We start from the raw sequence: 11,136 nt of genomic DNA, 5'->3' as shown, positions 1-11,136 counted from the left end.
ATTACCATGGTTCGAAGTCTCGGCCGAAACCGAGACGACTCGGCCGAGTCGTCACCGTCTCGGCCCCTACTGATACGATACCGTGACGAAACGATACCGAAATACTTGACTCGCCGAGAAATCGGCCGAGTCGTCACCGCGATGGATTGACTCGGCCAAGACACTCCGAGTTATCCCGAGTCAAGACGAGAAATCAGCCGAGTCACACCGCGACGGATTGACTTGGCCGTTTCTTTTGCTATTTTTTAATTATTTTTATTTAGCATACTTTTTTATATTATTAACAATTTTTAGAATATTAAATACTTTAAAATTTGCGTCTCACCGAGACCGTGACCGATATGCTGAGACCAATGTGGAACGTTCCGGGCCGCGACCGCGACCGCGACCGTGACTTTGAACCATGACTATTACACCATCATTAACTCTTTATAAGACTAAGAAAAAGACTTTGAGCAACAGGGCCAAAACTTAAAAAATGCCTCTTATGAGAAATTTCAATTTCAACATGCTTACTATCAAACGCTTCCTGTCCTTCAACTACGTGATATTTTTTCTGATGTGGGATGGAGGATTTGCTACTGCTGCAGCTGGAGATGAAGGAATGAATGCAACTGCAGCACCAACTCATTTCTCAGTACACATTGGAACAGTTGTTGATTACAGGACTCCTATGGGAGCCATGGCGGATTTATGTATTTCTATGGCGCTCTCGGATTTCTATGCTGCGCATTCAGATTATCAGACGAGATTAGTTCTTCACACGAAATATGCTCATGATGAATTGGATGGAGCATCCGCAGGTTATAATGGAATATTTGTGCTTCCAGTTTTGAAATTGTTGCTGTGAAGTCCCATTTTTAGCAGTTGCAAATATTTGTTCTTCTATCTCAGCATTGGTCATGTATCACCATTTTATTGAAGTTGTCTGTGTTCATTTGTTGTTTCCATAATGCTTCTCGATGCATAATGGTATGCATAGAGGTTCTTTCTCTTCTGATTATGATTCTAAAACTCATCTTTCCTCCACATGCATATTACTCCTTAACTTGAGTCATATTTATTTGACACGTTCAATTTGGTGATTGAAATGTTAATACTATCAAAGTTTTGGATTTGAAAGCCTCCAAAAGATTTTATTGATGGAACGAAATGTCAGAGTCTTCCCCTATATAATCCAGGATGAAGGAAATTGAACTCTGATACATAACCTTGAATTTTCATTGGAGCATACAAATCGTATTATTTGAAACAGTTCTCAATGATGTAAAATACAAAAATTTACCAGGACTAACACTGTTTTCTTGGAATGGAATGCAGTCTTCGAATTGCTGAAGAATGAAGAAGTGTATAGCATTTTGGGCCCACAAATGTTGGCAGAAGATGAATTTGTGGTGGAACTAGGAGGAAAAGCTCATGTGCCTGTTATATCCTTCAGTGCTAGAAGTCAATCTCTTTCCTCCAGACAAAGTCCTTACTACATTCGGACAACACCAGATGATTCAAGCCAAGCGAAAGCTCTGGCTGCCCTCTGCCGAGGATTTGAATGGCATGAAGCAGTCGTTTTGTACGAAGATTCTGATTATGGCACTCAATTTCTTTCCAAGATATATGATGCATTCCAAAAGGATCACATTCGAGCAGTTTATGTGGTCCCAATCTCGACATCAGCTGCAGACCATCACATTCGGAAAGAACTGAACAGACTGAAGACAATGCAGACTAGGGTCTTCCTGGTGCATATGAATGCTCAACTTGGATCTAGGCTTTTTCTTCTTGCCAAACATGCCGGAATGACAAGTGAAGGGTATGCCTGGATTATTACTGATGGCATAGGAAATTTCATGAACTCTATCGATTCTGATGCTGTTGATTCCATGGAAGGTGTATTAGGCCTAAGGCCTTGTGTACCAGCATCAAGAAGTCTAGGAAATTTCAAAACCAGGTGGAAGAAGAATATGCTTCTGATGAAACCTGAGAGTACATTGACGGAGCTAAATGTGTATGGTTTATGGGCATACGACACAATTTGGGCATTAGCGATGGCAGTGGAAAAAATTGGACCAGTAAATCTTGGCTTCTTGGAGTCAGGCAACAGCAAGAATGGAAGTGAGAATTTTAATTTAAGAGTTTCTCAACCGGGCCCAATACTTCTAAGAGAGCTCCAAAGTACAACATTTGAAGGCTTGTCTGGAGAGTTCCACTTAATTGATGGACAGCTGAAACCTTCACCTTTGGAGATATTCAATGTTTATGCAACAGGAGACAGAGCAATAGGTTACTGGACACCGGATGGAGGAATAACGCGAAAATTAGATTTAACAGGTCGCCTGAAATATTCAACTTCCACAAAGGAATTAAAAAACATTGTCTGGCCTGGAGATTCAGTAAAGCAGCCAAAAGGCTGGTCTATTCCTTCAACAGGGAGATTAAAAGTGGGGATCCCTAAGAAAGATGGTTTCACTGAATTTGTCAATATTTCAACAGATCCTCAGACAAAGCAGGTCAAAGTCTCTGGTTATTCAATAGACATATTCCTTTCTGCATTGGAACTGCTACCTTTCAGTGTTGATTATGAATTTATTCCTTTTACAAATGAAAGTGGACTCAGTAATGGAACATATGACGAACTTCTTCAAAACATACTAGGCAAGGTTGGTATCTCCTCACCTCTGCTTCTCTTTCTTTCTACTTGTTACTCAGTTTTGGGATGCTTGGTAAAATGACATCTATAAACGATGAATAAGTATACAATCATTCTGATATAGCTTTTCGTTCGTTTTGATGATGACATAGACTTTTGATATGGTGGTTGGTGACACAACGATTTTGGCTGACAGGGCAAAATATGTTGATTTTACACTGCCATATTCTGAATCCGGAACTGTTATGGTGGTTAAACCCAAAAAAGATAAAGACATGTGGGTATTCAAAAAGCCTTTTAGTTGGGATCTTTGGCTAACGATTGTCAGTACCTGCATTTTTATTGGAATAGTCCTTCGAATATTAGAGAACCGAGCAAAGAAGGATTCTGATTCTCTTAGACCACATGAACAGCAACTTGGCTTGCTCTTTTGGTTTCCAATTGCAGTTCTCGCTTTTCCTGAAAGTAAGTTACCATAGATCTCACTTTCTAGTGAACATCCCAAAATGTTCTTTTCATTTTCCATGCCTTCATTACACAAAGAACATATTTTATGTTCTGTGTTATGTCTTCTGCAAATAAATAAATGAAATAGCTTTTACCTTCTGCTGCTAACAGGGAATATGGTTGGCAACAAGTGGTCGAGGTTTGTGTTGGCTGTATGGTTGTTCATGGTTTTCATCCTGATGCAGAGCTATACAGCAAATTTATCAGCGATGTTTACAGTAGACCAGTTTGATTTCAGATTTTCCGATGATTATAACGTTGGCTGCCAAGCAGGTACCTTTATCAGGGATTTCTTGATAAATCGTCTCCACATTAATTCGTCAAGGATCAAAGAATACTCAACAATTGATGAATATCATGATGCCATGTCTAAAGGCAGCAAAAATGGAGGAATTGATGCCATTTTTGATGAAATCCCTTATATGAAACTGTTTCTTGGTCGATATGATTCCAAATACAAAATAGTTGGACCTACATACAGGACGGATGGATTTGGCTTTGTGAGTAATCTAACCGTTTTCTCTCTTCCTGTTAGGTTGATTTTCCCGTTTCGATGTTGATGATTTATCTATTGTGGCAATAATTTACTTCTAAATCTACAGAATTTTCTTCTAATTCTTATGGTTTGAGCACCAAATCATTTTTCTTTCTGAAATACATCTGATGATATGCAGCAATTTAACATTGTAATTTAACAATGTTGATCCAGGCACTCCCATTAGGATCTCCACTGGTAGTCCATTTCTCAAGGGCAATCCTTGCAGTCACAGAAGCTACAAACCTGACTGCAATAGAGCAGAAAAACTTTGGACTTCAATACTCTTCTGATAATCAAATTGATGCAATAAAAAAAGCTAGCCCCAGTTTAACTGCTTACAACTTTGGAGGACTTTTTATCATAATAGGTTCAACATTGATATTTGCGCTGTTGTGCTCCGAGACTCCAGTTGGTCGAAGACTCGTCGCAGTGGCAACATCTTATGGCCACAAATGTTTCTCTTTCCTATCATTCAGAAGAAACGGCAAATCAAGGGTTCGCTCAATGGTCCATGCTGATCCGAATGGAGATTCATCTAGCGAAGAAGAAGTTCGAGGGCCTAACCAGTTCAATGTAAATGATTTGTCAGGACCAGGCATAGATCATGATTCAGGGCAACGCCATCTGATTACTCCAGCTAGAGATGGTGAAGCTAATGAAACTGTGGAAAGTGATTCAATCCAGGAAGTTCAGCTAACTGATCAAACAAACACAAACTAGTTCTTGAATAAGCATACAGTAATGTAAATATTTCAGACAGGATAGAAAGGGAATCCCAGGCTTCAATGGTTTCAGCAAATAGGTCTTGCAGCCAGCTTTTGGGATGCAGATGATCCGGGACAAACATGAGCGGGAGTTATTCATGCTGGTTAATTTGTAGACCTTTTAATTGAGCCTGTGCTCTAGCCTTTTAAATATAGCTTTGGGTACAATACATGTAGACAGCTTTTTTATCTTTCACTGTAACCATGTTCGAGTTGTTTTGACTTTTGAGCAGCTACCAAAAAAAAAAAAAAAAGAAGGGATTGTGTGGTTACATAATACGGCACATATTTTGCCTTTGTCTAATAATGGAATGAAATTAATAGTTATAAGTAGCTTGGAGTCATTCAGCTAACAAATGGAATGGCTTGGAGTCATGTTTATGCTTGATCTTAGCTTGTCGTATATATTCGTTGGAAGGATTAATTGTCTATTTTTCTTGGCCAATGTTCTACTTTGATTCAAGATGAGGAATCTTCTCATACATGCAACTTTCATTTAGAAGCAATTTGGCTCTATACAGTTTTCCGTTTTCACACATTTTTGTTCACTAATGTTCCTATCCAAAAATTAATTGCTATTCTTATATTCCTTAATCGATTATATAGACCGTAAGGTTGGTGGGACGTTGAATGGGAAATATTCAATCATAGAAGCAATATGCGTTCATGCATTTTGAACAAGGAAAAAAATGAATCAATTTTTTGCTGCTTAATTAACCATGGCCACGTAAAAGAGTGAGTGAATGGGCTAATTTCTCATAATATATCCCAAAAAATACAAAATCAGTCAAATGTATGTCCGACAAGAGGTATGTATCAAACCATAACTAACGTGCTGATTGGGCATGACAGAAAATAATTTTTTTTTAATCGCTGTGACTTGCAGCGCCTGCAGACTTTTTTTTAGTGTGCATGATAGCGACTGATAATAATTACAAAACGTGTCAGTCGCTACCATGCAAAACTGTGGACTGGACTGTGTCGGCCGCTACCCCCAAAATTAAAGAGGCAGACTTCATGTAATCTTTCCCCTTGGCAGACTACAGAAAACCACCTCAATTGGTTGGGTCTTGTGAAAAAATTTCACCTCAGTTCTCTAGAGACAGACTATCCTTTTATTGTACTATCCTTTTATTGCAATAAAATTTCTATCGTTTCTGAAAAAAAAAAAAAAAAAAATTCTCTAGAGACAGACTGATCACGAAGATACTGTTTATAGAAATTGGTTAGTTTCCGACCATTAACTATACTTTTTTGTCTCCTAAATGATTAAGTGCATCTTTTTGCCTCTTGAATTTTTAAAATCACATATTGACAAGGTCCTTCTATCCATTTTGAACCGTTTTAACTTAATTAAAAATAGTATTAAAATTCGCATCATATCAAAGCAGGTTCCATTAGAGTTTATAATTGAAATTAACACAGAGGATTAGAATACCTTTTTAAAAATTTCAGGAAGCAAAAAGATACATGAAATGGTTAAGATACAATTTCATCTTAAGATATTTTCTTGGGAATAAAATGAGAAACTAGACAGGAAAGAGGAAAATTCAAAATTAAAAGAATTGAAAGGCTAAAAAAATTGTATTTTAGAAAAGTGATTTGAATTTTTTTTTCAATCATTTAAGGAGAAGATAAATCTCTGCAATTCCTCTTTTTTAATTTCAATCATTAAAATGAAGATTTTTGTGGGAAAGAGGAAGAATTAAATAAAGAAGAAAGAGAAAAAAAAATAAAAGAAAGGAAAACAAGGTAAATGAAAAGTCAAAATAATGCAAGGGCAATTTTGTCCTAAAGGGGGTTAAGTGAGCAAAATTAAAGGTTAGGGAGTAAATCGAGAAATGGAGTATTTTTTAAGGGGATAAAATATGATTAACCCTTAATTCTATGGTGAATTTCCACGGAAAGATAGAGAAAATAGGAGGAAATTTCTAAAATCTCAAGTCTCTCAACCTTAGCCACTAGATTAACGGCTTCTTAACAACTTGAGATATCTCTTGACTAGTGGTTTCCAAGAATTCAAGATTTTATATACAGCATTTATCCATCCCGTTAAATTAACTTGTTCTTGATTCATGTTAGCAATTTATCTGACCAATTTACTTTCCCAGGTCCTGCCTGACCCGACTCTCTGAATATTCTAAGCAATTTTGTGCTTGCTAAGTAATCAGTTTCTAAGTAGTTTCGTCATTGTGCTGCTCTCATTTGCTTCTTGCAGTCAACTTGGACTAATCAAGCTTCTCATAGATAAATGTAATCCATGACTATTTTACTTAGCCATTCTTCCTCGAGGAAAAGTACACAATCTTTCAAAGTCAAATTTCTTCAAATAAATTTAGCTAGTATTAAGTAAACCATCATCCTTTACAGGGATAATACATTTTGGTATCAGATACCTAGATCGAAAGAGAAACAGCTATCAAACTGGCCAGGAGTTCAGAATAGCCTACCGTGTTAAGACTTGAGAGGAATTACAAATTCACAATGATTAGATTTCAAGGGTTTGTTTCTGCAGCTTGCTTCCTTTTCTACCTTGCGTGGAAAATGGGCGTTGCTGCAGCAGCTGCAGCTGGAGATGGGTCAAATGGAACAGTAGCACCAACGCATTACTCAGTCCGCATTGGTGCTGTTCTTGATTCCAATTCTTTCATGGGGGCCATGATAGATGTATGTATTTCAATGGCACATTCGGATTTCTATGCCACGCATGCAGATTATCGAACTAGACTGGATATCCACAGGAAATATGCTCACAATGATTTCGATATGACATCTTCAGGTTTTATCTATGTGCATTTCGTTTTTAAAATTTGATGTTACATCATTTCCACTAGAACTCTCCATTTAGCACTTGCAAAGTAAATTGTGGCCTGTATCATCTTTCTGTCATATATCCTTCTTTTTTTTTTTTTCCTGCTGTAATATACTGCTTAAGCCAGAAGAACATGCATTGAAGGTCCTTCCTGATGCTGATAATCAAAAAGTCAAATCTAATGTCCCCTTGTAACATATTTATTTGCTGATTCAAGTATTTTTAAATGGCGTCTTCAATGTCATGGTCAAAATTATTGTAAGTGTGAAATTTATAGATAACACTACAACTGAAAAGTGTGACAAAAATGATAATCGCAGGGGTGGCCATTTAGATCAAAGTTCGTATCAATAAAAAGGTAAAATACTATTATGGCCAAGGAATTAAGATCACGATGACTAATTCTTTGTTTTCTTCAAATGCAATGCAGCCCTTGAACTGATAAAGAATGAAGAAGTGCATAGTATTCTAGGGCCTCAAACATGGACAGAAGGTAAATTAGTAACGGAACTTGGAGGGAAAGCTCATGTCCCTGTAATATCCTTTACTCATAGAGGCGGTTCTCTTTCCTATACACCAAGCCCTTACTTCATTCGACGTACACCAAATGACTTAGACCAAGCAAAAGCTTTTGCTTCCATCTGCCAAGGATTTGAATGGCATGAAGCAGTCGTTTTGTATCAAGATACTAACTATGCTACTCGGTTTCTGTCTATGCTGAATAAAGCATTTCAAGATGCTGATATCCGGCTTGCACACGTGGTTGCCATCTCAACATTAGCTGAAGACGGTCACATCGTGAATGAACTGGAAAAATTGAAGACAATGCAAACTAGGGTCTTCTTAGTGCACATGAATGCTGTACTTGGGTCTAGGCTATTTCTTCTTGCCCAAAAGGCTGACATGATGAGTGAAGGATATGCCTGGCTTGTCACTGATAGCTTGGGCAACTCCTTGAACTCTATAGATTCTGCTGCCATTGAATGCATGGAAGGTGTTTTAGGTCTAAGGGCTCATGTACCGAAGACAAAGAATCTAGACAATTTCAGAAACAGGTGGAAAAAGAATATGCTTCTGATGAAACCTGAAAGTACGGGGAGAGAGCTAAATGTGTATGGTCTGTGGGCATATGATACAGTTTGGGCACTGGCAATGGCAGTAGAAAATATTGGACCGGTAAACCCTGTCCTCTTGGATATCAACAACAGCAAGAGTGGAAGTGACATGTTCGGTGTACAAATCTCTCAAATTGGCCCAAAACTTGTAAGAGAACTCCAGAGCATAACATTTCAAGGCTTGACTGGGGAGTTCTACTTAATTGATGGGCAGCTGAAAGCTTCAGCCTTGGAGATAGTCAACGTGTTTGAAACAGGGGATAAAACGATTGGTTACTGGACACCTGATCAAGGAATTATGCCAAAATTGTCGTTGAGCACTAGACAATCATATTCAACTTCCATAAAGGAACTAAAGACCATTATATGGCCTGGTGATTCAGTAAAACATCCAAAAGGAGTGGCTATTCAGAAATTAAGAGTAGGGGTCCCCAAGAAATATGAATTTATCAATGTTCCAGACAATCTTCACACAAACCACACTAAGATCACTGGTTATGCACTGGATATATTCCGTGCTGTAATGGTGCAGCTGAATTTTAGTCTTGATTATAAGATCATCCCTTTTACAATTGAAAGTGGACTCCGTAATGGAACTTACAATGCTCTTCTTCACAATGTGGGCAAGGTTGGTTTCTTCTCATTTCTGTGTCTTTGTTTCACGATTTTTATTTGCTTTTAAGAACTGTTTGCTTGGTGACAGACTTACAGAGAACCAGTGTGGCATCAATCTGATATTGCTTTCTCTTTCTTTTGACGCTTCAATAGGCTTTTGATATAGCTGTGGGAGACATAACGATTTTGGCTGACCGAGCACGATATGTTGACTTTACATTGCCATACTCTGAATCAGGAACTGTTTTTGTGGTAAGAAATAAAAATGGGAAAGGCATGTGGAGTTTTGTAAAACCTTTTAGGTGGGATCTTTGGCTGACAATTATGAGCGCCTGCATTTTCATTGGGATAGTCCTCAGGCTTTTGGAGCATAGAGAAAATGAGAAGTCTGATTCTGCTGGAACAAATAATCAGAAATTTGGATTTCTCTTTTGGTTTCCAATTTCTATTCTCGCTTTCCCTGAAAGTAAGTTCTCCTTGACACGTTTTCTAATGAATTTTCTAAATGTGCTGTTCCTTGACCAGTATAAATGTTGTAGAAGTTGCAGAGATTAGTATTTCCCTATCTTCTACATATAAATGGATAGTAAATATTGAGCTATCAACTCGAGTAATATTATAATCTGGTCTGCTGCTGACAGAAAACATGGTTGCCAGCCACTGGTCGAGGTTTGTGTTGGTAGTGTGGTTGTTAATGGCTTATATCATGATGCAGAGCTACACCGCAAAGCTATCAGCAATTTTCACAGTAGATCAGCTAGATTTCAGATTTTCAAATGACTATTACATCGGCATCCAAAAAGGTAGCTTTACAAAAGATTTCTTGGTAGATCGTCTCCATGTTAACGAGTCAAAGATCAAGGAATACTCAACTATTGAGGAATATCATTATGCTATGAATAAGGGGAGCGAAAATGGAGGAATTGATGCTATCTTTGACGAAATCCCTTATATGAAGCTGTTTCTTGATCAACACGACTCCGACTATAAAATAGTTGGCACTACATTCAGGACAGGTGGATTTGGCTTTGTAAGTTCTCCCTCCCTCTTTGTGTGTTCCATTCAGGTATACTAGGACAGTATATGAGCATGCTTCAACACTGTCACATGGTCGGAAGCATTTGTACAATATAAGATGTGAACTTTTAAATAAAGATTTTTTTTCTCGAGAAAATTGCAATTGTGTGCATTGACATGTGTTTCTTTATTTCTGCACGACAAATTCTATATTTATACATGAAAATATCATACAATGTTTCTCCAGGCATTCCCTTTGAAGTCTCCACTAGTTGTTAACTTCTCAAGAGCAATCCTATCAGTGACAGAAGATGAAAATATGGGTGCAATTGAGCAAGGGAATTCTGGACCTAAGTATTCCCCTTTTAATCAAAGTGATTCAGTCAACAAGCAAAGCCTCAGTTTAACAGCTTTTGATTTTGGAGGACTTTTTATTCTAGTAGCCTCAGCTCTGTTATTTGCATTGTTCTGCTCTGAGACCTCAGTCGGTCAAAAACTGACTGAAAGGGTCAGGTACTATCACCACAGATGTTCCGTTTTCCTATCATTCGGGGGGAACGAACCAAAAGTTAACTCGACAGTCAATCCTGATCGTAGTGGAGATTCATTCAGTGAAAAAGAACAAGGGCCTGATGACTCTGATAGGGTAAATTTAGATGATTCGTCTGGACCAGGCACACCTGCCCGTGAATCTGAGCAAAGAAATGCGGACATTTCAGCTACAGATGGTCAAGCAAATGAATCTGAGTCTGAGCAAAGAGGCATTGCTGTTTCTGCAAGACAAATCAGTTCATGAAGTACCAGAAGCATGTAAATACTGAAGCAAGTAGGATATAATCTGAATGTTTGTCTCAGGCTTCTTTGGTGCTTTTTAGCACAAAATTATTCAAGTCACAACTTAGAGGGCTGAACATGTTGCATTAAGCTATTCCTTATGGTTCATCGATTTTTATTTTAGCTAGTTACTAAGCTTTGGTTCGCCTGTCTGTGAATCGATGAGGGGATCTACATGATTTTTTATTTTTTGTTTATTTGGGTTCGATTATTTGTTTAACAACAGCAACATATTGTAGATTAAGTAGATTCACATTCCGGCTTCTAGTTGTAAATTTACTTTATTTACT

The 11,136-nt window shown here is 37.8% G+C and overlaps 2 protein-coding genes across 2 annotated transcripts; both read left to right on the top strand.

Annotated features, from left to right (window-relative positions):
* Positions 1-525: 525 nt before the first annotated feature.
* Positions 526-4,786, top strand: LOC113695439 (glutamate receptor 2.5-like). The gene is made up of 5 exons (XM_027214537.2): positions 526-803; positions 1,321-2,654; positions 2,797-3,109; positions 3,263-3,651; positions 3,861-4,786. Exons 1-5 carry the CDS (start codon positions 560-562, stop codon positions 4,407-4,409), a joined length of 2,829 nt encoding a protein of 942 aa, XP_027070338.2. The 5' UTR covers positions 526-559; the 3' UTR covers positions 4,410-4,786.
* Positions 4,787-6,640: 1,854 nt separating this feature from the next.
* Positions 6,641-11,043, top strand: LOC113695437 (glutamate receptor 2.5-like). Its single transcript, XM_027214535.2, has 5 exons — positions 6,641-7,232; positions 7,696-9,008; positions 9,149-9,461; positions 9,637-10,025; positions 10,260-11,043. The coding sequence occupies exons 1-5, from the start codon at positions 6,938-6,940 to the stop codon at positions 10,806-10,808; spliced, it is 2,859 nt and encodes a 952-aa protein (XP_027070336.1). The 5' UTR covers positions 6,641-6,937; the 3' UTR covers positions 10,809-11,043.
* Positions 11,044-11,136: the final 93 nt, after the last annotated feature.

This window comes from Coffea arabica, chromosome 6e (genome assembly GCF_036785885.1).
Source record: "Coffea arabica cultivar ET-39 chromosome 6e, Coffea Arabica ET-39 HiFi, whole genome shotgun sequence".
Classification (NCBI taxonomy): domain Eukaryota; kingdom Viridiplantae; phylum Streptophyta; class Magnoliopsida; order Gentianales; family Rubiaceae; genus Coffea; species Coffea arabica.
The sequence above is the reverse complement of the archived record's forward strand: the minus strand, read 5'-3'. Positions and strand labels throughout refer to the sequence as shown.

What these genes read in the sequence shown, in the direction of transcription:
- LOC113695437 (XM_027214535.2), top strand. Translation starts at nt 6,938, where the DNA reads ATGATTAGATTTCAAGGGTTTGTTTCTGCAGCTTGCTTCCTTTTCTAC. An exon ending in TTTCGATATGACATCTTCAG is followed by an intron (nt 7,233 to 7,695) that starts GTTTTATCTATG and finishes AATGCAATGCAG; the next exon opens with CCCTTGAACTGATAAAGAAT. An exon ending in TATTCTCGCTTTCCCTGAAA is followed by an intron (nt 9,462 to 9,636) that starts GTAAGTTCTCCT and finishes TGCTGCTGACAG; the next exon opens with AAAACATGGTTGCCAGCCAC.
- LOC113695439 (XM_027214537.2), top strand. Translation starts at nt 560, where the DNA reads ATGTGGGATGGAGGATTTGCTACTGCTGCAGCTGGAGATGAAGGAATG. An exon ending in ATTGGATGGAGCATCCGCAG is followed by an intron (nt 804 to 1,320) that starts GTTATAATGGAA and finishes AATGGAATGCAG; the next exon opens with TCTTCGAATTGCTGAAGAAT. An exon ending in GGACGGATGGATTTGGCTTT is followed by an intron (nt 3,652 to 3,860) that starts GTGAGTAATCTA and finishes ATGTTGATCCAG; the next exon opens with GCACTCCCATTAGGATCTCC.